We start from the raw sequence: 26,483 nt of genomic DNA on the forward strand, positions 1-26,483 counted from the left end.
AGGCTGTTCATGCAAAGTATCCCAGAAATATTGATGACTGAAGCAGTTTTGTACAGAGGAATGTTCTAAAATTCCTCCTTGCCGGTGTGCAAGTCTGATCAGCTGCTGTAGAAAATGTTTGGTAGAAGTTATTACTGCTAAAGAGGTTCTACCAGCTATTAAATACAAGGGTTTGCATACTTCTTCCATCCTGGACTGTGAACGATTAAACAATGTGTTCAATAAAGACATGAAAAGTACAATTGTTTGTGTATTATTAGTTTAGACAGATTGTGTTTGTCTATTATTGTGACTTAAATGAAGATCAGACTACATTTTATGAGTAATTAATGCAGAAAACCAGGTAATTCACAAACTTTCTTGCAACTGTATGTACTCAGATGATAAATTTACTCTGAACTTTGTCCCATTACCACCTTGTCATCCTTGGAAACTTCAACATTCAGATTTGATGAAGACTCATTTCATCAAATCAATCGTGGGCAATGAAAGCTGCTGCAGATTGCCCCTGGTGTCCTGCCTTAGCTGTTGAACACCACATGGAGAAAGCACTTGAAAACAGCAAGAGTACAGAATGTATTCTGGTAGAAGCTTTTAAGATCGATAATAACTTGTTAACACCATCCTGAGTTCTGAAGGTCATAGCTGCCAGAGTAGATCTGCCCAATTGTGAGAACAGCAATAAGGGTAAGAGCCCTACTATATGTACTGATCTGCCTGTTGATGTTTCATCTGTCTTTGACAGCAATAGTAGGCTTAACCAACACACAATAATTTTGGAGACTAAGCACACAGTTCATCATGGCACAGAAAATGCTGGAAACACTAAATGTGTAAGACAGCAACACTGGAAATAATAACAAAGCCAACATTTCAAGTTTTCTCCTTCCCAATCTAATGAGAGATCTTTACCCTGTTACCAGCTGAGTGTTTTCTCCATTTAATATCACAGCAATGTTACAGTGATTCAGAATAGAAAACATTTCTTATGACAATGGAGTAAACATATTCTGGGTTTTTTCGGTTCCAGATTACAAAATCTGAAGTCTCTTTTGTCCTCTTGTCAACATTCAATTGGGCTGATTAATGGCAATTGATACTTATATCACAAATCTTTCAGGCAAAGATAACACCTGCTTTTGATGTTCAATAGCATTGCCTGGCTGAGTCAGCCATCAATAATAGAGGTCATCATTGGCTAGAAAGTTGACTGGACCACATAAGGTGCCCTGCAGTGAATGACACATCTCCTGACACTGCAGGACTTTGATTGCAGAAGAACTAATTGGAAGAATGGGCAATAAAAAAGTGGCAGATAGAATACAGTGTAGGAAATCTATGATAATGCATTTTGGTAAAAGGAACAATAGTGCAGACTGTTACCTAAATGGGGGAAAGATTCAAACATCAGGGGTGCAAAGGGACCTAGGAGTCCTCGTGCAAAACTCCCAGAAGGGTAATTTACAGATTGAGTCTGTGGTAAAGAAGGCAAATGCAATGTTGGCATTCATTTCAAAAGGAATAGAATATAAAAATGAGATAATGCTGAAGCTTTATAAGACACTAATCAGGCCTCACTTCAGTACGGTCAACAGTTTTGGACCCCATATCTCAGAAAGGATGTGTTGCCATTGGAGAGAGTCCAGAGGAGGTTCAAGAGCATGGTTCCGGGAATGAAAGGGTTAACATGTGAGGAGCATTTGGCAGCTTTGGGCCTGTACTCACTGGAATTTAGAAGAATGCAGGAGGATCTCATTGAAACCTACTGAATGTGGAAAGGACTAGATAGGGTGGATGTGGAGAGGATGTTTCCTATGTTGGGGGTGTGCAGAACTAGAAGGCACAGCCTCAAAATTGAGGGCAACCCTTTAGAACAGAGGTGAGGTGGAATTTTTTTCACCAGAGAGTACTGTATTTATAAAATGCTGTGCCACTGACAGGTGTGGAGGCCAAATCATAGATATATGGGGTTGAGTTGGATTCGGGATCAGCCATGATCGCATGGCGGAGCAGGCTTGATGAGCTGAATGTCCTAATTCTGCTCCTGTGTGTCATGGTATTATTTTTCCCACCATCTGCAAGGCACAAGTCAATAACTTGATGGAAGACTTTCAACTTGAATGGATGAATGCAATGTAGAATGTCAATGACATTTAGGTCAAGAGGCTAAATGATATCCTATCCACCATCCTAAAGATTCATTGTTTCTGCTACTGATGTACTGTAGCTGCGGTGTGTATCAATTTAAAAGTTACTAACTAGGCAACTGCAGAAGCATCTGTCAAACCTATGATCTTTTTACTCAAAGAATAATAAGGGCAGAAGGAGCCTGGAAACATCCATAGATTCCTCTGCCAGTCACAATACATCACCAGTTCTTGTGGCCCACCACCACCTCTTCAAGTGAAATTAAGGGTGGCTGTAAGTTCTGGTCTTGTCAGAATGCCCAGATCATGAACAGCAATAAAATGAAAATGTCTTAAGGTGCTTCATCATGGGCTTTCCAACAGTTACTGAGTGAGAAGTGGAGTTGTACTGACAATTGCGAAATGTTCAGATTTTTCACTTTCGGGTAGTGCAAATGTTAATGACTAATTGAAGAATTAGTTATTCTGCAGTGAGCAACATGCTACTTGATTCTCTAAATCTTTCCCCCATCTGGCTGATTGGCAGAAGGCAAAGAGGAACAAGAGGATGTTTCACTTAGCTATATAAATGTATAGGTTTGAAAGGCAATTAAACTTGAACATGAACAAAGAGTAGGGATGAAAGGAAACCCTTTTAAGCTGTTACTGACTAGTGGTGCTCTGCAGGGATCAGGGGTCACTACTTTTCAAATTATATGTTAACGATTTGGATGCTAGAATTCGGGGATTTCATGATTCAAGGACAATGACAAATAACAATAATTGTCAGTAACAGTAAGTTAAGCACGCCTGCCCTCTTTAACCCACCTATCCATTACCTCTCTCATGAGTGGCCCAAAGGTAGAGCATTCAGTCCATACTTGGGAAAAGTTGTTCTGTGCGGTATTATGCATTGTGTGGTGGGCTAATGAGTTTCTGTTTCATTGTAGGCTGTTGCTATGGATGCATTAGCATTGGAGCAGCACCTTCCTGCATATCCATTTTTCACACAACAGACAACACAGCCACAGTCACAGAGCTCCAATAGCCTGGGTCAGAATACGCAAGTACAGCAGAGCAGTGGGCAGAAGCAGGCAGCCACAGTGCCACAATCTCCTCCAATGAACCAAACGCAGGCACCAATAGGAATGGATATCAGCACGGTAGGTATAAGAGGCTATGGCAAAGTTGGTAAAAAATCATAATTTCTCAATCTTTGCCCATCTTGCATAGAGAAAAATTCTGTAAGAGTGAAATAAGTTTAGTGAAAAGTTGCATGTAATTATTGGTACATTTTGCAGGTCATTGCTCATTGGATACCATATGAACTGAATAAAACCCCACAGTCGTGCTTCATCCCAGCTGGAGTAATTCACAGACAGTGTAGGTCCTGTTTGACTACAGGTGCAGCGCTCCAGGTTTCATCATAGGGGTTTGAGGGCAGAAGTATATTCTGGAGCTTTGCTCCATGGCCCTTGGGGATCAGACAGTATATTAATATAAGGATGCCGTTTGGAGGACAAAAGAAGTGTCTGTTAGCTGCTTTCCATTTTGGGAGTGCCTTTACAGGACTGAGCACACCTTGTGTGTCTAGGTACATAGAAACCTCTTATGCCCCATGAGCACACTGAGTTAATTGTGGTCCAGCTCCTGCTGTAACCTTTTTTGCCTGGATATTGTATGTATGGACAGGTTAACATTAATCGGATACACTTCTAGTCTCCAGTTATAATTTCTTTTGGAATGAATTTTTTTGAGATTCCCTATTGTGTAGTTTGGTGCGGTTCAGTTGATTCATTTTGATTTTGCAGCACATTTTTGCTTCATTCTATTTCTTGTGCCATAATTCTGTGAAGTTACATTGGTTATCTCACATGTACTTATTTTTTTTGTATGTTTCCTCATCAACCTAATTGATTATAGAGCAGGTAAGCTTGCTGCCTATAGGATTGGTAGAAACATTGTCCGCTAGCACTTTCAAAAGAGAATTGGTTAGGCTGTTGAGAGAGAATAATTTGCAGGCAACTGGGAAAAGGTCAGGCGAATGGGATAACTATACCAGGAGGTACACTGACTCAAAGGCTCAAGTGCCCTTCTGTGCATTAACAGTTCTGTTGTGATTTAGCTGGATGATGTTCTCTACTTTTTGTGGACAAATCTAACCATTGATGAAGAGTAGCTCTCCAAGGGAAGTAGACATGTGACTAAGATAATTTGTTTGTATTTCACAGTACATGTGTACCATTATACCCATTAAACCAGTGTTGTCTCACTGAACAAATTCTCCCCTGAACGCTTGTTACCGATGTGCTTTAAAATTGTTACTTTTGCATATTTTCTTCGGTTCCCCTTTTCTATTATTTCCACATGGGGTTGCATAAAACTAGAGGTCATATGTACAAGATTAATCCAACAAAACATTCAAAAGAAAATTTATTCCTTTGAGACCAGTGGGAAACTGGAATTCACTGCCACAGGGAGTGATTGAGATGTAAGTTAGAGACTCCTTGAAGGGGAAGCTGGATGTTTTGACAGGGTGAGTTGAGGATCGATAAGAGGAAAGATGATGTGGAGCGTAAACTCTAGCACATAATGGCCTGCTGCTATGAAGTAGGGACTTGGCCTGAAACCTCAATCTTTGCCTCCAACCGCTGAGCTCCTGCAGCAGTTTGTTTTTTTCCTCCAACTAAGAGCACCTGCGGTCTCTCGTGCCTCCATATTCTCACTGTAGCCTGACCAAAGAGCTGTATTTTATTGTGCCCATTCATTTGTAATTAAAACTTCTGTTTATAAAACCTGGTTTTATAGGTTTTTAAGACTTTGGTCGGCTTCTGCATCCAACTCTCCAGCTCCCTGATTTCATGCTGTTTAATGTAATTGCCCTCGTTTATTCTCTCTGTCATTTCTGTCCAATATTAATATTCCCTTTTTTATATTCTTTTGCAGTTTCATAATACAATAATCCATACACAGTATTAGTGTATTTGCTACAGATGCTAATTGGCTTATTTAACTGTATTTAAATATGTGTCTATAAAATATATGAAATTGTATTCACATTCAGGACACCATTTTTCACATTCCTGTAGCCCAAGAAACTCCCATTATCAATCCTTTGTCGCCCAAGCACCAACCTCCTAATCCCACTTCCTCAGTCCCTAGAGATCTTCCTTTCCAAATACCTTTGTCAATCCAAAGGCACATTGCATTAACTTTAGCCCATAATTAGCTATTTTTGCAAAGAACTTTCACAAGTTTGTAAACACTAAGTTTCACAAATTTGACTCTTAAAATTTTCTGTTAGCTGTCCTTGGAAAAACCTTTGTCCTTTTCGGTGTGTGTTAATTTTATGCCATAAAGTGGCTCCTAAGATTTGGCTAATTTAGTTATAGAGTCATAGAGTGATACAGCACAGAAACAGCCCAGCATGTCCCTGCTGACCTTGTTGTCTATGTGCATTAATCCTGTTGTATTAGGTTGATATCCTTTAATATGTTGTTTATTGAAGTGCCTTTCTCAAAGTCTGTTAAACATAGTGTTTGCATCTGATTCCATCACCTACTCTGCCAGGTGTCAACCACTCTTTATATAAAAAAAAGAAGAAACCGATAAATACCCTTTAAAACTCCTTCTTCCACCTTAAATTATTAAGGTTAAAGTTGTCCCGAGCCTTATAGGCTCATCAGGCCAGTGCTAATGCCGGTTTCTGTGGCGTGAAGCAACTAAGAGTACATGACTTCCCCCCGCCCCCCCCCCCCGGATAGGATGCTAGTCTATCACGAGGACCTTAAATTATGCCGTCTTGTTTTTAACATCACTGCATCACTGTCATGGAGAAAAGGTTTTGACTATCAGACCTATCTATTCCACTTATAATTCTGTATAATACTATCAGGCCACCCCTCAGCCTCCTTCACCTCATTCTGTCCCGGCAACTAAAATCCTCCAATTTAGGAAACTCATAATGAAACCTTGGACCTTCTCCATCTTATCCTTGTGTGGTGATCAGAACTGCACTCAGCATTCCAAGTATGTTGTAACTGGTGGTTTGTAAAGTTTCAGTGTAACATCCCAACTTTTGTATTCCAAGCATGGCATATGCGTTCCTCACCATCCTAACTACCTATGTTGCTACTTTCATGGAACTATGGACCTGAACTCCAAGGTGCTTAGTGTCGTAAATAGTAAATACTATTTACAGTATATGGCATACCCTTATCAGACTTCCCAAAATATATGAACACCATCAACTTTAATATATCATTTGCAAACTTACTAATCATACCTTATGTTGTTAATAAAAACTTTAAACAAGAATTACAGGAATGATCTTGCCACTGGGCTCAAACTTCCAATCAGATTAGTTGCAAGCTGCCTGAAATATCCCATTCTTCTACTTAAAAACCTTTATTTGATCACATCTTTATTTTGCTTTTTTTTGGAAGAAACTTTGTTCAGCCTTTCCTGATAGTTTTAATCTCTAAGTTCTTCCACTGTAATTTTTGCGGCTAACCTATATCCTATTTATAATAAAATATTTTAAACAGGTGTACCATATTAACTCTTGAGCAGTTAGACAAATGCATTGCAAATGATAGCAGTTCAGTTGTATGTCACTCGTATTTCCCTTTTTCAAGCTTTCTCTTTCCTTACTAAATCTTCCTATTTGCGCAGTATCTTCTTCCCTGGTAAAAGTTTTGCAGTGGTTTGTAAAGTCAAAATATCGAGAAAGCAGTAACTTTGTACAATTAAGCCCTGTTAAAAATTGGGCCCCACAAAGGAATGGAGAAAAATTTACATTTTTTTCTTTTTCAACATCTAATGACATTCCAAGTCACTTTATGGCTAATGTAATTTTAAAGCCGTACCCACATTATGTTGGAAGCAATGCTGCAGGAATCTTGTTCGCCAAAACCCACAAATGGGAATGAAGAAAATGACCAAATAATACTTGAGATAAATAGTCCTAAGTTAACAGGAAAAAGATGTTGACAATTTTTAGAATAGTGCTGTTGAAACAAAAGAATCCGTGTAAAAGAATCAACATTGTGTCAATATTGGCTGGAGGTGTTGAGAAAGAACAGGGGAATAATGTACAGGGAACAAAGACGAGGCAAGGAATAGGGCTTGTTGAATGTGGGGAGTGTTGGTGATGATAAGAGAGATGGGAAAGCAAGGAGCACAAGGAATAGGGCTTGTTGAATGTGGGGAGTGTTGATGATGATAAGAGAGATGGGAAAGCAAGGAGCACAAGAAATAGGGTGCCCAGGAAGGATTAAAGGAAAGGAAAAGTAGAACATGAAAGGAGGGGCATGGTGTTAAGAAGAGGGAGAGGGAAGAATGGTTTCTGAAAAAAACGGGTATTAAGTATAGAGATAGTCCCAGGAATGAGGCTCGAGTGTGGGGTGCAGGTGAGCTGGCCAACCGAGGGGATAGATCTTCAATTTCATTGAAAGGGATCAACTAAATCACAGTAGGTCACTTGGAATTCATCCTCGGATATCTTACAAAAGAAGGCAGAAGGTCAAGTAAGTCATAGTTTCAGAGCATTAGATCCAACGTTAGTCTCAAGTAGATAGCAATTGATTAAGATGGTTGGACCTGGGTTTTTATCTAACAGGTGAGTTTAATACCCAGGTTGCTATGCTCTGCATATCTCTGCAGTCGCTTTTAACTCTCTTGTTCTTTAGCCTTCCCTCCAGCAGTACCGCAGTAATGCTGGATCTCCAGCCAACCAGTCTCCCACCTCTCCTGTCTCCAATCAAGGCTTCTCTCCAGGCAGCTCCCCGCAAGTAAGGGAACCATTGCATCCAGAGCTTGACTTGCTGTTGTACCTGATTCATTATTTGCATTTGTCTTCTTCCAGAATTGCCTCTTATCACAGTTCACTTGTCATCTATCATTACTATGTGCTTTTCTCAATTTTACCAATAACTATTTCTGAACCTTTGACATGCTTCTTTTTGTCACTATATGTGGCTTTATCCATGTGTAACTCTAGTCAGGGCACTATCTGCATGCATGTCAATGTACAATGAAGTTGTGCATTTTCTGTATTTGTATATTTCTGTGCGCATGTTATTGTGTATATCTATGTGAGAGGTTCAAACATGGTCTCATGCTGACAATCGTTGCCTGCTGAGTTTATTGAAATACTACAGTTTCATAACAAGTTAGAAAGCAAACAATTTTTACGACTATTCTATGAAATTTGTCACATCTGAAAGAAGCATCCCTTCGACAGACTGTGAGGGGTGGTAAGCAGGAAATGTATTTAGCGTGTGTGTCGTTGGGGAGGTAGGAGCAGTGTTAGTAAGAGCAGAAAATGTTCCCTTGGACTATGGGTGAGCGAGAGACATTCCTTTGGAAAGCAGGAAGGAAACATTCACTTGGGAGTGAGCAAGCGGGAAATAATTATTTGTTTGTCTTGGGAGTCAAGTGTGAGCAGGAAAATTGGGAGGTAAGCACAAGCAGGAAACTGACATGAGAGGTGAGCAGGAGCACAAATCATTGCCTTGAGAGAGCAAACATTGCTTTGTGGAAGTGAAGAGTGAGCAGAAGAAGAACATCACCTTCTGTGGCAAGTCTGAATGATACACTAGCTTGGGATAAGTGTCAGTAGTAAGCATTATTTTGTAAGTGAATGTAGGGAGATAACATTTACCGGTACTTTGGGAATGTGAGCAGGAAACATTTGTTTGGGGTGTGTGTGAACAGGAAACATCGGGCACGCGTCGACAGGAATTATTCTCTTGATGTTGGGTAAGCAAGAGAGCAAGTGTGAACAGGAACATTTGGGGGCAGGTCTGAGTCAGAAATATTTGTTTTTGGGATGATTTTGGTTGGAAACATTTGCTGGGAATGGAAGGAGGTAACATTCTGTGGAAAGTGAGTGTGGGCAAGAAACAAGAAGTTGGAGTGGGTATGAGCAGGAAGCATTCATCTTGGGGTAAGTGTGAGCTAAAAGCATTAACACTAGGTGAATGTGAGCAAGAGGCATTCTCTTAGCTGCAATGAGCAGAAGGCATTCACTCAGGATGAGTAAGCTAAGTTCCCCCCTTTACAAAGGTAGAGCATTCCTGTGAAACCTTTCTTAAGCCAAAATGGCATAAAGTGAAGAACCATTAATTTATATGGGAAAAATTTTCGTAAAAGCGAAAATCCTCTTTGTAATGTGAAAACAGGTTACTAATGTAGGTCTTTTGTAAAAGCGAAGTGGTGTAAAGTGAACATTCGTAAAGCGGCGGGCACTTTCAGAGCAAGTGTAAACCAGGAACATAGTATTATGAAGCAAGTATGATTAGGATGCTTTAGCTTTAGGCAGAAAATTCCTTGCTGTGAATTGTGAACAGGGAGCATTCATGGGGGCAGGGTAAAGAAGTGATAAGAAGCAATCCATGTGAGCAAGAACCTTGGAGTGACTATGAGTTGGGAACAACTGCCAGGGAAATGTGAACCTTCTCTTGTGAGTGAATGTGAACAGTAAATCTTCCCTTGGGGCTGAATGTCAGGAGGAATTCTTCCCTTAGGAGTGTGGCTAGTAAGAATCATTCCTTTAGTGATATGTGCGAGGAGAAAGGATTTGTTTGGAGGCCAGTATGAGCAGGAAGTATTTGCTTGGGTGCAAGTTTGAGCCTATGTTAGTGTTTCAGAGAGGAAACCTTCCTTCATGGGTGACTGTGTGTAGGAAACCTCAAGTAAGTGTGAACAGGGTCTGAATGTGAGTAAGAAAGTAGCCAATGATCTGGGTAAATACAAAACATATTCTTGGCGATAAGTCAGAGCAGGAAACAGACTCCTGGGAGATGAATATAAGAAGAAGCATTTCCTTGTAGAGGTGAGTGTGAACAAGGAAAAGTTGCTTGAGGATTGAGTGTGAATTAGAAACATTACCTTTGTGTGTGAATGTAGCTGGAAAGTTTCCTGGTGGGAGAAGTGAATGAGAGTTGTGGGTGTGAATATAAAACATTGTCTTGGAGAGAGAATGAGCAGAAAGTTGCTTATATGTAGTTGGCCAGCAACCTCTCTTCACTCCCACCCAGTCCAATCCACCCTCCCCCCCCCCCCCCCACTCCCCATTGTACCTGTAACTTGTAACCAGCAGGAAGAGTAATATGGATCAAACTCTTAACAAAAATGGTCATTGGGAACTAACCAGTGAGAATGGCAGTACAGACTGACATTCTGTGTCACTAAGAAATGAATCACAAATTCTGTTTATTTTTTTCTCTCACATATTTCTCCCTGGGAATGGTGAGAGAGGTCCCTTGAGTGGTATGTGGTTTGTGAAGCTGTTTGCTCTGAGTTGTGTGCTTGCTTTTTGTAAGTCTCTGTCTAGTTCAATGTTCGTTGGAGGTGCTGCAATCATTATTATAGTCTTCTCGCTTATAGCCAATATAGTGTGTTTTCCTTTGAATTCTGCTTTGTAATGTAGTACAGGCAGTCAGATAAATGTTGAGCTTCACTAGGTGAAAATTAAGTGGCATCATCTGAATTAGTATCATAGAAATCTGTTGAAATTGTAACCAAAGCCAGCCTTTCAGCCCACCAACACGAGACATAATGCCCAAGCAAGAGATTTGTTTTCATCACGTTGATCCTCCATCCTTCTATACTTATGCAGACTCCAGTAGTCCTTAGAGATAGAGGACATAGAGGATCAAATTCCCTTAACAGACCAGCTCTATAGATTGTCCAGGTACTAAATGCAAAGTAAGTAAAGCTAGGAAAGGTTGATCTGGCCTTTTGGAGTACTGTCCAAAGAAAAGCTCTGGGCTCTGACTAGTTCCCAGGGGCAGTGTTGTATACTGCAGGTGGCAAAGAACTAGGGAGTTACTTAGTGTGTGATTGAGTAATTGTTTGTGTTTATGTGCATGTCCGTGAGTGCATGGCCATCACAGGATGTTAAGTCTGTGACAAAAGACATCTCTGGGCAATAAACCTTTTTTTTCCAACAGACATCCATACTCGGGAGTGTATTTGGAGATTACTACGATCAGCAGCTAACAAGCAGGCAGGCCAATTCACTGTCACACCAGGTATGCACAGAGGGCAAATCCCACTGCATGTAACAACCTGCTGTACATCAGATAGGAGATGGAGCAACTTCCATAGAGCACCCAGTTTTAAATACTTGGTCTAGAGTTTGAAAGTTTAAGCTTTGATTTGTCCTGTGTTACAGCTTTTAATGTAAGATCCAAATTACTTTCTGTCTGCAGGTGTGACTGGTTTTGCTTCAGTCATGCCCATAAATGATTAATAATGGCTAGAATTCATAACGTTTTATATGGTGTTTCACATTTGATCTGGAACTAGCACAAGTAGAATCATAGAGCACTACAGCACAGAAACAGGCCCTTCAGCCCATCTAATCTGTGCTGAAATATTATTCTGTCTAGTCCCATAAACCTGCACCTTAACCATAGCCCTCCACACCCCTCCCAGTCATGTAACTATCCAAACTTCTATTAAATGTCGCAATCCACCCTGGGTTGGGGGCTGGTAGGTAAATTCCAAGATATAAGACTAACTCTCTGTATTCTTTATTTTAGCTTGAACAGTTTAATATGATTGAAAGCCCAAGCAGCAGCAACAGCCTTTACAACCAAATTTCGACTCTGAACTACTCTCAGGCAGCAATGATGGGACTGACAGGGAGCCACGGGAGTCTGCATGACACGCAGCTCAGTTATACCAACCACGGAAACATACCCAATATCATCCTGACTGGTGAGCATTTCCCAACAACGTTGTAGCAAACCCTTCTAACCTCGTACTGCTCAAATCATTGCTGACTGATGCAGTGCAACAAGATGGGCTAGATCTCCCCTACTGTGTCGGTCATTATTAAATCTATTTTGTTGACATTTTCAACCTCTGCCCTTCTTGAACAATTATTTTGGTTGGCCCTCCATTTCAAAATATTGTGGATCCTGTGATAGACTGCGAGCACCACCATTGCTCTGCATTTATAAAACTCTGTTAATCTAGCAATATATCCCTTAATACAGTTAGACAAGAATGTTTGCAGTTGTGTGTGACAAGAAGTAGAGAGGGAACTTTACACGGGTGTCTCCTGCCGTGATACCATAATCTAAAGGAAATATTCTGGGCAAATTTCTGGACAGGAGGGGAGGGGGATGTGGACTTGGATGGCTGTCCTGCCACGTGGATGGTAGTCTGAAGCCGGGTGGGCTGGGTTATGGTTGTGGGGTTGGGAACTGATGCTTGTGTACAGCTGCTAGAAGAACTTGCTTTTGTCTTTCTGTCTTTGGCTCTCAGTGACAGGAGAGTCTCCCCCAACTCTGTCGAAGGAGTTGACCAATTCACTTGCGGGTGTTGGAGATGTGGCTTTTGATACCGACTCCCAGTTTCCTCTCGATGAACTGAAAATTGACCCTTTAACGCTGGATGGTCTGCACATGCTGAATGACCCAGACATGGTGCTGACGGACCCCGCTACAGAGGATACTTTTCGCATGGATCGTCTGTAATAAGTAACACTCGGACCCAGGACAAATCGGGGAGGCAGCCAAACCCCACCAGGGAGCGGAAATCAAGTGACCGAGTACGATTGGTGGAATGATGTTAGCGTGAAAGCGTTACGTGCAATGAATTCCGCTTCTTGTTCTGAGCTTGCAGCACTGCGACCCTGAATGAACCAAGTATAGCGCTTGCAGCTGTGTGGCACGCTCCTCCATTGCAGCGTCTCATTGACTCCATTTCATACCTAGGCCTCTTGTTTTATTTTCTGTAGCCCTGTTGATATTATCCTCTTGACCATGGTGGGCTGTAAATGCATCACTCTCATCGGCAGACTTAACGAGAAGAGTGGAATCATTCTGTGTGAGGTAACAACAACACACGACAGCTCCAGGCCAACAGTTTGGTGACATATGTTACTTAAACCAAAGTCATCAAGTTCGAGGATTGCGTCATTGCATCGTTGCCATTGTGTTTCCCATGCTGCTCAATTCTTATTTATATTTTTACATTGTATGTGATTTCTCTCCCCTGTCCTGTTCCCTTCACTGTGTTTGTGTTGAGCAAAAGCCACTGCCTTGTTGTATGTTGCTGAGATAGTGATTGAGAGAATGATGTGACACGAGCTAAGTGCATGGACAGAAATTGTATTACTGCCAATGTTCATGGGGGTGGGGGAGGCAGCTCTCGCTCCCAGTTGCATCCCTCTCATTTATTCCTTTCCAACAGCATTTGGGGAAAAAATAGCCTCACATTTTCTGCAGGTCAGAGACCAGTGTTTGCTGCCATCTCTCCCTTAGAGGGAAACTGATTTTCTCACTCTCTTTCAGTAAGAAACTGATATTCTTACTCTTCCTCAGTGAGAAAATAACATTCTCACACTCTTGAGAAATCAATATTTTGCTTTCCTGCCCTCCAGATATAACAACAAGGTCTAACTTAAGAAGTATCTGCCCTCCCAACTGGGGATTGTAACCACCGCTTCCCCATCTTTGGTATGTGATGTATAAAGGGTATGAACATTTTTAGGGACAGGAGTGCACTGGAGGGGACTGTGACTCTCTCAACCCCCTGCATGGGGCCATAGTTGTATCCAAGCTTGTCACTGGCCACCTAAACAAGAAATTCCAAAATATTTCAGTTCCAAGAGAGGAGGCTGGCCTACGATGTCATATGATCATCCACTAAAGTAATACACTACTGGGATTCTTCTCCCAGCTCGTCCACTACAGGTTAAAACTCTGTCAAACTTTTAACTGTTACTGTTTTCTGCAACAGAAACACAAATATAGTTCAAGACACTAAGGTACTGTTGGTCTGCTTGGCCATCAGCATAGCTGACGTCCCACTAAAGTCTCTGAGAGAGAACACTAAGTCATTTTTTCCCTGACACTAAATACAAATTATATAAAGCCCAGAGATTGTTTCCTCTGCAATTGCTAGGCATTTCAAAACTATAGCAGGTTTCTTTCAATGGTAGGCACCTTTGGCACTTCTTCGTTTGCCCCAGTTCCTAATGGACTGTGCAAAAAAACAGTAGACCTGTCCTTTCTCATGTGGGTTAATCCTCCATCTTGCACTTCCTGTTCATTGAATGAATCTTCTGTCATGTCTTCTGTAACTGCACAATTCGGCAAACATTTATTTATACTTTATAAAGGTACCTAGGGATATGTTCTGCAACAGTATCGTTATGTTTACTAGAAGTTGTTTGAAGGGATATAGTCCACTGGTTATAACTGTGCCAGTGCGAACCCCAGGAAATGCTTTTCAAGATATTTTCTAGGTAGTAAAGTTTGGGAGCTGTGTAAAAGCAGCAAGATTTAAAACTCCAAGTACAGCAGTTATTAAAAGCTGATGGAAGCATTAAAAAATTAATAGGCGATGGAATATTGGCCCTTATCTGATTGCAGAGTCAAAGTGGTTACAACCATATAAAGTTCAGAATGAGATCCCACCCGTAGTACTGAGCTCGTTTATGAGCTCCGCACCTCTGGGGAAAATAGCAACAACAGAGTACAATCTCCATAATTGTAGTGGCATTGAAAGGGTTCATTTATGAAGCTGGATAAAGTTGCTTTGTTTTCCATATTCAGAAGAACTGGTGATCTGATTGATCAGTTTGGAAAATTTGACTGGCTGAATAGAAAATGTTTGCTCAGTGGAGATTTTGCAGAGGTCTAGAATAAAAGGTCATAAATTAAACCTAGGCTGTTCAGAGGGTTACATGAAACACTTCTTCCAACTTAGAACAGTGGAACCCTTCCCAAAGGAGCTTTGAAGTCTGAGGTGGATACATGCAGCAACAGATATTGGGTAGAGGTTATTAAGTAGGTAGTGAATCTGTGGAATTCATTGCCACAGATGGCTGTGGAAGCCAAGTCATTGGATATATTTAAAGTGGAGATTGGTACTCCAATTTAACTTGATTAGTAAGGATGTCAAGGGAGAAGTCAGGACAATGTGGTTGACAGGGAAATTAAATCAGCCATGATCATGGGAGCAGACTCAATGGGCCAAATGGCTTAATTATGCTCCTGCATCATATGGTTATTATAAGTGGAGTAAGCCATGTCCTTATTGAACGTGAATCAGAGTCAAGGTGGTCTTGTTTTAATACCACTTTAATAGGTTTTCTACCACACTTTGTGTGGCCCTTGTGTGGTGAACAGTGTGCTGCTAATCTCTGAATAGTAGACATTGAGATGTGGAATATTTTTGTCTTGGTGCTGTATCTGCCAACAAGTACTGATCTCATCCCAGTAGTGTGCCGTTCTATCTCTCCATATCAGTAGCCTTCTCCAAATACCTGCCCTAAATGCCGCAGCCATTGTGTCTAAACCAGATTTTATTTAATTCAATAATCTCTTGATAGTTGCCTGGTTTAATGTTGTGGTTTAATTGCCACTTCCTTTTGTGTCAGCTCCCTGATTCATTCCTCAAAGAGGAAAAGTTCAGGTTCCAGCTTAGATGCCAAAACTAAACCTACTGTGTAAACCACTGCTCTGATGTGATGTGGCCACATTTGGCCAGGATCTCAGTGCTATTTGCTGCACATTTCAGATTTGTACTGTGACCAGGTTGGTGCTGTGCTGCATTCCTGCAGTGTTGCAATGAACTGTGCCTCTCACTCTGTTGTGCCTCTTTGAGCTGCATCCCTGCAGTGTCACTATGAGCTGTGCCTTGCTGTGCTGCATTAATGGACTGCTGTGAAGCACTGTGCCTCACAGTACTGCATTGTGACAGTTTGCAATGTTGTGCCTCGCCCCCTGCTGCAGTGTTGCAATGTGTTGTACCTCCACCGTTGCTGCAGTGTTGTATTGTGCTGCCTGACATTTCCTGCGTTACTGTAGTGTGCTTCACTTCACACTGCAGCAACGCACACTGCCTGGCCTCTGCACTTTTCTCATTATAACATCGTTCGTGCACGTTGAAGAGAAATTTTTAAGTGCTTCCCCTCACCCCAGGTGGGACTTTATAATTATAAAAACAAATGAAGCTAATTAGACAAGTTTGTGAGGGGAAAGCTACAGCTGTCAACAATCTGTCACTGAATAGTTCCATTCTGGGATGCGTATCATTGGTTTTTAGTTTAAGATATCAAATAGTTAATATTTACTTTCTATGAATGAGAGCAACATTCTCATAATTTCTTGAATAATGCAAAATTTGAAATCACCTTACAGGTGTTTTATCAAATACCTTTACCATCTGACACAATGAATGGGAACCTGGAAAGGCCAAGACCTAGGCTTGGGAAGCTGGCAAATGGTTGGAGCAGATTCTGAAATAGCCTGAACATGCTGCAGGGTTCTGAAAAGGAGAACAGATATTACTGTAGCATCAACCTTCTACCTCCTTACACCCTCAGACTATGTACATGAGTGAAGCAAAACTAATCACAGCTTTTACAAGGCGTGTAAAATTTCTGTGCTGAATTTGTGTGTGAGTTTCTCCTGGCCATCCCTCCCTCGAAGCAATGAAAATTGGATAAAGTTCCTTAATTCAAGCTAGGAAATCCTTAGTGACATTTAAACCATTCATGCTGATATCTGTTTCTTTGAAGGCTTGCGCTAATCAAATCTCAAGAGTAGAGGCCTAGTGCAACATACAGGGGATTCCCTAGGCTGTTGGTGTAGTGATGAGCTGCATTAACCAAATTCCAAGTTCTGAGGTGATTTGTAGTGACCCAGACCTTGGGGGCCTGTAAGCAGCTGCATTAATCCAGATCCCAGCCCTGTGTGCAGAAGCATTAATTACCCCAGGCCTAAATTCAGTGGGGTGATACATCAACTCTCAGATTTTGTGACCAAATGCATTAACTCGGATTCCAGGCTCTGTGAACAGCTGCATTCATGCTGATGTCCGTTTTTTTGAAGGCTTGCACTAACCAAATCTCAAGCTCACCGAGGAGCTACATTAACCTTGGGATAACGCAACTGCTCATAGAACCTAGACCTTGGGGTCTGTGAGCGATTGCAATAAGCAGGTTCCAAGCCTTGTGAGGGCTATTATGCACCAAGCTCTTAGGCTTATGGAGGTGCTACATTAAACCAGGTCACAGATTTTGTCAGTGGCTGCATTAACCCAGATCCTAGTCTCTGAGGAGCTGTGTTAACCCAGATTACTGAGAAGATATTCTGTATATTCTTGCACATCTTTGATGTCCTTGTGAATTGAGTGAGAGTTAATCCAGTGGTGCTAAGTATTAAGGTTCTTTGATATACTTGTGGGAATAATTACTCTTGTATTCAAATGGATTTTTGTTCTGTAGTTATCTTGGAGATTATCAGAGAAAAGCAAAATATTGAAGATGCTCTCAAAGCAGCAGAGCCATTAATTAAATCGGTGCTTATGAGATTTTATCCTTGAGATTATTGTCCAAAATAGCAAACTAAGGCTTTGAAGCTTTAAGCAAGACATGGGTTTTATTGAGAAATTGTTGAATGCATTTAAATCATTTGTTAGAAATTCTTCCTGTTTTGGCTTTACTGCATGGTTTGTTGAGGGTATCATCTGATCTTTGGTGTTATGTAAGATCAGCTGAGATTGTAATGAGTTCAGGATCAATCATGGTGTTGCCCCTTGTTCTGTGCGCTGGCTGCAATTGTTGGTAACCTCTCCAATTGTAATCCAGAGCATTGGTCTTGGTTCTTAAGGATTATTGAGAGAAGATTGTTATAATTGAGAGGGAAAAGAGTCATAGCAATATTTTACTGGGACCAAACATGCATCAAAGTATTTATATCTAAGTTGTATCCTTAACAGTTATTGACACAAAGTATTTTTTCATGTCACAAGCATATGTTTAAGAATACAAGTCTGGGAGGGTTACCATATTTTGGTCAAGTGCTGTGGTGTGGTAAGTGAAGAAGCAAAGAGCTCGTATTTAAGCATTGTCTCCTGGGGACGTGCCTGGCTGTTTCATAATTGAGATTCCTTTTCAATTCTGATCATTTGTTCAGGCACAAGCAGCAGGATAAATCTGAAGGTGCCCACCATGACAAATACATGGTGTTATGGAGTGCACATTGTTCCAATAGTTTAGTAATCACATCTTACGAGATGTTTGCTCCCTGTAAATGAGAGTGTGTTTTGTTAGAAGACTGATGGATTGCAACCTACTCATTGAAAGAAGTGGAGAGAGATAAGTCTTGGACCTATAGCCCAGCCAGTCCGATGTTGATAGAGAAAACTTTAGACTCTATAGGCAAGGCCAAAATGAATTGTCATTTGCAAAAGTCCAGGCTATTAAATATGGGAAATGTTATTAAATGCAGATATGTTTGTCTAACTTTAATAAAATAACAGTTTGATGGGGGTGTTAGTTATGAATATGGAGTATCAGAAGATAGTTACCATGTAACTTAATGAGCTTAAAGGAACATTGTTTGCATGAGTACAGAAAGAGATATTAGTAATAAATGATGGTACAGAAATTGATGGGGACAGTGCAATGGTGTTTCCCAGGAATTGGTATTTGAACCACTATCTTTTATGTAATAATTAATCTACTCTTGTATTCAAAGTACCATTTCAAAGATTACATGTCACAAGATTGTGAGCTTTATTAAGCATTGAGGGAGTTACTTGAGAAAATGCAGACTGGTAAAATGGACAGCCTTATGTACATAAAATTTTAACAGGTAAAAGTGTGAAGTAATTTATTTTTATTGAATTATGATGAAATTTAATTTAAACCATGCAGAATTAAAGGCAATGGGCGAACAGAAGGACTGGGGGTGTGTGTACACAAAGCACTGAAGGTGACAGAACATGTTGGCAAAACTGTTTAAAAAAAAATCCCCTGGATCATTGGTCTTTAAAATCAGAGCTAAATCTTTTAAATTCCTGGTGACCCAAGATGGGGCATTGTGCCCTCATTTGGACAGTGCACTTTACAAAGGCAGTCTGTGCTTTGGAGGGGATGTATCAGAACAGTCCAATGCAAGAGGACCTTCAGTTATGTGGGAAGAGTGGTGTTTTCTCATCAGAGAAGGATGAAAGGAGAGTTCAAACTAGCAAAGGATGGAAAGGTCATGAAGAGCTTAGATAAGGAGGTGAAAAGGTAATTGGACAGAAACTTGAAGAATAAAATTGCAAGATTGTGGGTAAGAGCAAGGGAATGGAATTAATTTTATCTTGGCCAAGCACTAGGACCAGGCACAATGGTCAAATGCCTTATTGTGTCATTCAGTTTTTCTGCAATATTGTGGCTGCAGATTGCAGGTTTAGTGTACTCTGCAGCTGACTCTTTAACTCTCCATATTTCATCCAACCATTAAGAGGTTTGCAGACTCTGGCCTACTCACTCCCATCACCACATTCCCACCTAATTACAACACATTCTCTGACTGACTGTTGGCTCTGCTGTATCTTAATGCTGCATCATTGTGCAGAGGTCGATTTGCTACCGCTGGTTAACCAGAAGATTATAGGCCACTTCATACAAAAACTCCAAAACTATATTGAACTTTGGTATTCTGATGTTGACTGTGGTGATGTATTTTCTACCTTCATACCTTCTGTAGATCCACTATTGAAATGCTGAGGCATTACACACATTACACTGCATTATACAGGGTGATGCTGTGTGGGGCAGCTCATTTACACAGGGCCAGCGTGCTGTGTTCAGTGTGACAAAAGAGACAGGCTGTGCCTTTAAAGCCAGATGTGGTGGACTATCCTTGTAGACATGGTGGGAGTAATTAATTTCTCAGACTTCTTGTGGTGTTTTTGAATTCAATTCAGTCTGGTTTGTACCAGGCTATAGTGACTTAAACTATCAGTGAGCAATTGTTACAGTCCTGAAACCCAGTGTTAATTTCAATTCTGTGGCCAGGATCAATGGATGATAGCTACTGTGCCTATGTATTGAGGGTGCTTAAAGTGGAGGAAGATGGAAAAAGAAACTGTGCTGATTATTTTCTGAACTGTTTACATGTTTGTTTTATAAACCATTCAAAGGATTGCAATAAAAGGGTCGAGGCCTCAATGATTAGGTTTAAAAAAAATCAAGAGTTGTTTTTTAATCTGGATTTACTTCAGATTGTGAATAGCTAATAAGATAATTTTGGAACCAGATGAGTAAAATTTTTTTCCTTGCCATCTTGTATAAAAAGAAAGGCACTCCTATTGAACCTAAACTGTAATTTGTGAAAGAATGGTCATCAAAATGGACTGAGAATGGTTCAATGCTCTCCTAGATGCTCAGGTAACATCAGAAGGCAACTCATTAACCTCTAGTTTACTGCCCATCAATCTAGTTGTGATCCTTTAATTAACCTTTTTTGAATGATCTATAATTATTCAGTTAAAACGTTTATCCTGCATAGTATCCTGAAAGATTCTGAATAACAAACACTCATGAAGTGGCACTTTACAATCAGATCACACTGATGGAGGTCCTGTTTGACATAGCGCTAACCTGTGGCTGCCCTGTCCTCTTGAATCTTATAGAGAACTGTGTGTGTACCAGACCCTGTGCATTTCACACCCTCACTCCCACAAGACAAACTCAGAAAATGAATTGGCAGCAAATCCTTTGTTTTCCCTGGAGATGCAGCAAAGCAGCTTCCCCCCAAAGGGTCACCAATCAGATTCCGTCCTCAAACCCGCCAACACTTATTTATTTTTCTGATGTCTTGGTTTTTATAAATAAACTTTGAAATTTTGAAGAGGGTTTCAGATGTATTGCAAACCAATAACCTGTTATGACTGTCAAGAATCTTCATTTTAAAATGTAAATGTTTTTTAAAGTTTATGTTTGTGTGGAGGCTTCTGTCTTTGTAAATGAAATGTAATAAAAGTTAAACGGTTTTCTGCTTGCAGTCCTTTGCACCTTTTTCTGTTGTAATTTTCCCTGCTGAAGCCTGATTCTCTCCCTCCTACAATTGTCTGAAACCTGTAAAGGCATGACACAGGACTAAAGTGGGACAAAGGAATGTTTTCAGAGCAGTGTAGAGGGGAACTTACACTCCTAATCTCTGTTGTATAGCTACCTTTGACAGAACATTATAGAGGAAGTTTTATTCTGTATAGAACTTTTCTGTCTTTTAACTCTGTATATAGCTCGATTCTTGTTTTGAAGTGGTAAATTCATTTGGTGTCTAACTTGGAGCTGTCCTTGACTTGGAAGTGTTTGCTGAGATAGGAGTGGGAGGGTTTACCTTGTATCAATTGCCTGCAGAATGTGTGTTTGGACAGGCCCTAAATCTGTATCTAATGAGCATGAACATGAGTGTTTGATACTGGGGGGAAAAGTGTACTTTACATACTTGCATTAATATCAGACTATTAACTAGAAATTAGAAAATGAGAATCCACTGTTCCTGTTAAGTCTTGTAATTTCTTAAAGTTTCTTACTGTTAATTAAATGCTGATAGATGACAAGTGGTATAAGAAAAATCTGGTAGTTGGTAGCTACTCTTTGCTACATACTGCTAGTTTAGCCAATTCTAAATATCAAGGCAGTCCAAAAATGATTCTTCTGATGTACTTCCTGGAAGATAGAGAAAAAAACTCCAGAAGTGACTACCCAAGCAGTGTAAAATTGCTGCGAGATCCTGTTCTGTACTCCACCACGCATAATGCATTCAGCTATAAATTAGCTTCCATTTGTACCTTATGTTCACTTGTTGCAATTCCTGAACACATGGACTTTTCTAGAAACCAATGTTTACTAGTTTCTCAAGGTGTATAACTTTCTACTATGATGAAGCCCCACAATTTCCCAAGTTATATATCGCACCTGACTCCTTGCCCACTCACTCAACTTGTGACTCTCAGCATCCTCTTTCTAATTAGCTTTGAAAGAAGCACTTCTGAGCAGAAAATGGGAATATTTATTTAGTTATAATCTGAAAAAAAGCAAATTAAAATATACAGTACAGATTACATCTCTAACTTAATATTTTCATGTCAATAAAGTCCATATGAAACAAAAATATGCAGAAACATTTACAAAAGATAGCAGTGTGAAAAATTGCCTGTTTCATACTGTGTTATGTTAGGTCATTCCATTGCTCATGGCAACAATTTCCATCTATCTCTGAATGACAGATTTCTTTTGCAATGCTGGTGTTCAGAATCTAGGCTATCAAACATGTTATGGGAGATGTGAGTCAAACCCAGTGTAGAAGCCACTGTTTGCTAGAATTCATCAGGTTGAAAAAAAAACAAAACCTAACAGACTAAAAAGATCCTCCACCACATAACCATGACCGGTGACCCTAACCATTAAGCCTCTGGACACCACCTCCAGATCTCGGACCATCACCCTTACCCAATGGCTGTTTATCTTTTTTACAATAACTGGATAAAGGGAACAGGTTTATTATCTGCAGCCTGGAACTAGGCTTCTTGTGCAGTTTCTCTATGTTACTTGATTTTGCTCGGAGTGTTATCACTCCTGCCACAGTTGTGATCTGTCACCAGTTCATCTCTTAGCCCAACAGCTAGTTTGTCAAGTAGGTGAATAGCTGAAGGGTTTGATAGTACTTCCAACCATTTAACTGGGAGGAATAGAAAGGTTCCAGAATGGAACACAGTACGTCGTCAGGTACCAGAAACCTCAGTTATGAGTAGAATTGGGAACATTTTACACATACCTGATACACACGTATCAAACCAGAGGAGCTAGCTTCACTCGACTTCACTTGTCCCTTCACTGAACTGTTTCCACAACATGTGGACTCTACAACTCATCTTCTCAATATTAATTGCTTATTATTATTACTTCTCTCATTTTGTATTTGTACATGTAACACCCTAGTTGAGATTTTTACTGCTATGCTGTAGGTATTTCATTTTAGCAGTTCTGTAAGAGCAGTTTGTTCCGCTTCCAGCCTGTTTGGGTTTAAGCTGAGATAAAGGGCTTTGTTTTTCAACAGGATCGTGGTATTAGCCAGTCAGGATGGTGGAATTGGGAGAAGGCTCCAGAGAACGCTGGGTGGAGAGGTTTTGTGAGGGTCACTGGTGTGGGTCAATGTTTTTTTCCGGCGGGAGCTGTGAGAAGACGGGAGGGAAGATGACTGAGGATGCTATCCCTGTTGCACAAGGTGTTTTGTGCAGATGAAGGGCTTCTAGGAGGAATGACCGATGCTCCTGTGGGGGAGCCCGTTTGTTTGAGATGGATTTCAAGCGACACTGTGAAAGTAGTGTGTGCTTTCATGCAAACCATGGGTTCGATGTGTGTGTTACAGACAACATTAAGTTGAGTTCCAACTTATGTGCACATTTGACTCTTTACTTATAATGGGCCCTTTTTGTTTCTTTCTTTAATTACTCTTTGATTAAGTTAACATTCATAAATATATTCTCTTTATAATTGCATGCAGTGTACGAACTGTTATTTCTTGCTGGTGGGCGATTGCCGGGGGTGGGGGGCAGTAAATCACACAGCATTCACACAAACCGGAGTTTGGGTGGGCGAGACATCCCAACCTCACAGGTTTGGGGGGACAAAAGTCACATACACCCTAGACGTACGGAGCCTGAGAAAGGTGGGTTTTTTGCCGCAGAGTCCAGTGGCCCTTAGCAAGGAGCAACAAGCCACGTTTCCAAAGATGCCCAGTAAAAAGGGGTTTTATTCAATTTGTTGTCTTTTGCACAATAGTTGTCTGTCCTGTTGGGGGCAGTCTTCACTGATTCTATTGTTTCTTGTATTTACTGTGAATGCCTGTAAGAAAATGAATCTCAGGGTATATAGTAACATATATGTACTTTGATTTAAAAGAAAAATATTATGAACTTTAAAATAGGGGGCTTAGGAAAAATCTATTATGTCTGGCAGTAACTTAAAAATAAGATATTTAAAATCTGCACCAAAAAATCCAGGGCAGGAGATGAGAATGTTTTTCCATTCGGCTATTAGGAATTAAGTATCACCTGAAAAAGTGGAAGCTGAGTTTATTAATTATTGTAAAAAGGAGTTGAACAGATGAAGAAACTATTGGGTTATGGACAAAAGCAGTGGTGTGGAGTAAGCACTTTGGAACAGCTAGAACAGGTATGTTAGGTAAGAATGGCCTCACATGCACTATAAATTTCTACATATCCACCTTGATCACTGAGCAGAAATTCTGGTTATAAACTGTTCCTCTTTGCATTGTCCTGCTCACATGTTGCACTGCTGTTGCCAAACGCCCCTTCTGATTGGATGGAATCAACTGATGAGAGAATCAAAGAGCCGGATCAATAATCAACCAGCCTTCATCCCAGATCTGATGTTTACCACCGTTCCAGATTGCAATGAGTGATTGTCAGCTGTCAGGGTTAAAGGGTCAAAGGTTCAGCAGTTCAGAGGTCACTTTCAAATCTGCGACTGAAGTGCTGGATGGAAATCTTCTGGAATCGTATCTGAGGAGAAAAAGTGAAGGAGTTTGTGTAAGTTGAAGGTGGTGGATGTTGAGTTTTTAGAACATAGAATGCCAAAGTCCACCTAACAGAACTTTAGGAATATTCCAGCTCTCCAGCCCAAAGATAACAACTCTGTTTCCCTTATTACTGTGGATTTTTTTCCAGTTCTACTGTCATCTGCAAAATTCACCCATTTAATGCTTTTAAACGATATTCATAATTCCCCATGGCTACATACCATCATTACACTCCCTCCCTCTTCATCCCATACCTCTCACACCCAGCACCCCTCCCACCATTGCCCTGTCATTTCATGTCTGCATCCTCACACCCCTCCCTTACCATTGCAACGATAGCGTAGATTTGCCCAAATTATATTTTCCTGGGAGAAGCAGAAGACTCCAAGTCTTCCTCCGCGCATCGTGGTGTCGATGATCACCCTGGAATCTGCCACGATCTCCGGCCCCTCGTAGAGCCGCACCCTGGGAGAGGTGGGGAGGGGGGACACAAAAAAATGCTGATAAATAAGTCTCTCATCTATTTCCCATTGTCTCCTTGACTCTGAACCCCAGGAAAGGTCATGACCCACTTAACATCAGGGTACTGCAGGAAGACGTAACTTAGACAAAGTCCCAATCCTGGGGAAACGTGACCCAGCAGATGTGACACATCTGACATCCCAGCCCAGGGAGATATAACCCAACTGCTGTCTCTGCCCTGGGGGGAGATGTAACCCAGCCGATGTCCCTACCTTTGAGGGTGATGTGACCCACCTGATGTACCCAATCTGTGGCCGGTGCTGCAGGAACCAGCGATACGACGTATTGTCTTTCCAGCCAATGTTCTTGGGATCTTTCCACAGGAGGCGGACTTGGTCAGTGGTGTCTCCTGTGTGCCAGAGTGCATTCCGCAAGTGTTGGCCTGGACCAGTCCGCGATTTCACTGCCTGTTTAAGGGAGTTTGAGATATCCAGTCAGAGAACAGAAACTGATTGGTTTTACCGAGGATACTTTACCTAGCGTGCATGTTGTTTCCTTGTTCTCCCTGTGACTTTATGTATTTCTTCTGAGAGCTCCAGTTTTTCTCCCTCATCCCAAAGGTCTAGAGTTTGTAGGATAATTGGCCACTGTAAATTGTAATTGTAATAGATGAATGGGAAACAGTCGTCTGGGGGAGCTGGTGTGGTGTGGGAAGGATAAATTTTGATCTCTAGGATTAGCGGAGCTGGGTGACAATGGTCAGTATGGGTACGATGGGCCATAGGGCCTTTTTCTATGCTTTATGATTCAACGATTGCATGCAGAAGAAGAAAGCATCGACCTTGTCAATAAAATAGGTCAATTAAAAAGTATATAAAACAATTCTTCAAATACAGAGAATTTATACATGGATATTGAAGAGAACAGGGTGCCTATCAGCAGGCAGCAAGTCTACCATCTTGGTTTCTTTTACACCAGTCTCAGTGAGAGCAGAACAGAGGGCCCCCCCCCCCACAAAGTTCCAGTAGGTGTTCTTTTAATGTGTTTATTACACATACGCATGCATTTGTGTGTTGAGATCTATAGGGAATCTGCAGGGATCTAGTTACGCTCCTCTAGTTATGTACCTTAGTAACCTAGGGATCCCACATCATCTCCCAGCCACTAAACTGACGATAATGTTCTATATAGACAATAGACAATAGGTGCAGAAGTAGACCATTTGGCCCTTCGAGCCTGCACCGCCATTTTGAGATCATGGCTGATCAATTACTATCATTCTGATGTTTGGTCTGAACAACAACTGAACCTCCTGACTACATCTGCATGCTTTTATGCAATGAGTTGCTGCCACTGAGCGTATATTCTTCCCTGGGTAGGGATTACAGACAATGTTCCAGATGCCATCTCAGCAGTGACCCTATAGAAGTGAATTGGGGCTACTCTACTTTTGCATTCAAATTTTCTTGTAACAAAGACCAACACTTACTTTTCTCGTTGTTTGCTGTATTTGCATGTTAACTTCTTGTGATTTGTG

General features: G+C 40.9%; 2 protein-coding genes across 4 annotated transcripts in view; one reads left to right on the plus strand and one right to left on the minus strand.

Annotated features, from left to right (window-relative positions):
* Positions 1–20,938, plus strand: part of LOC140739849 (CREB-regulated transcription coactivator 1-like) — a 59,886-nt gene extending 38,948 nt beyond the window's left edge. For 2 of the 3 annotated variants that reach the window (XM_073068446.1, XM_073068447.1), the window contains exons 10-14: positions 3,077–3,289; positions 7,817–7,918; positions 11,084–11,164; positions 11,678–11,855; positions 12,408–20,938. In XM_073068446.1, coding sequence (XP_072924547.1) covers positions 3,077–3,289; positions 7,817–7,918; positions 11,084–11,164; positions 11,678–11,855; positions 12,408–12,619 — 786 coding nt within the window. In that variant the 3' untranslated portion in view covers positions 12,620–20,938. The remainder of the gene's footprint in view (positions 1–3,076; positions 3,290–7,816; positions 7,919–11,083; positions 11,165–11,677; positions 11,856–12,407) is intronic. The other variant, XM_073068448.1, reaches the window with a different exon arrangement.
* Positions 20,939–21,938: 1,000 nt separating this feature from the next.
* comp (cartilage oligomeric matrix protein) overlaps positions 21,939–26,483 on the minus strand; it is a 38,788-nt gene continuing 34,243 nt past the window's right edge. Inside the window, exons 18-20 of the mRNA XM_073068445.1 lie at positions 25,241–25,413; positions 24,810–24,949; positions 21,939–24,467 (exon numbers count right to left, since the gene is read on the minus strand). Of these exons, the coding sequence (XP_072924546.1) occupies positions 24,421–24,467; positions 24,810–24,949; positions 25,241–25,413 (360 nt within the window). The 3' untranslated portion in view covers positions 21,939–24,420. The remainder of the gene's footprint in view (positions 24,468–24,809; positions 24,950–25,240; positions 25,414–26,483) is intronic.

This window comes from Hemitrygon akajei, chromosome 16 (genome assembly GCF_048418815.1).
Source record: "Hemitrygon akajei chromosome 16, sHemAka1.3, whole genome shotgun sequence".
In the NCBI taxonomy this organism is placed as follows: Eukaryota; Metazoa; Chordata; class Chondrichthyes; order Myliobatiformes; family Dasyatidae; genus Hemitrygon; species Hemitrygon akajei.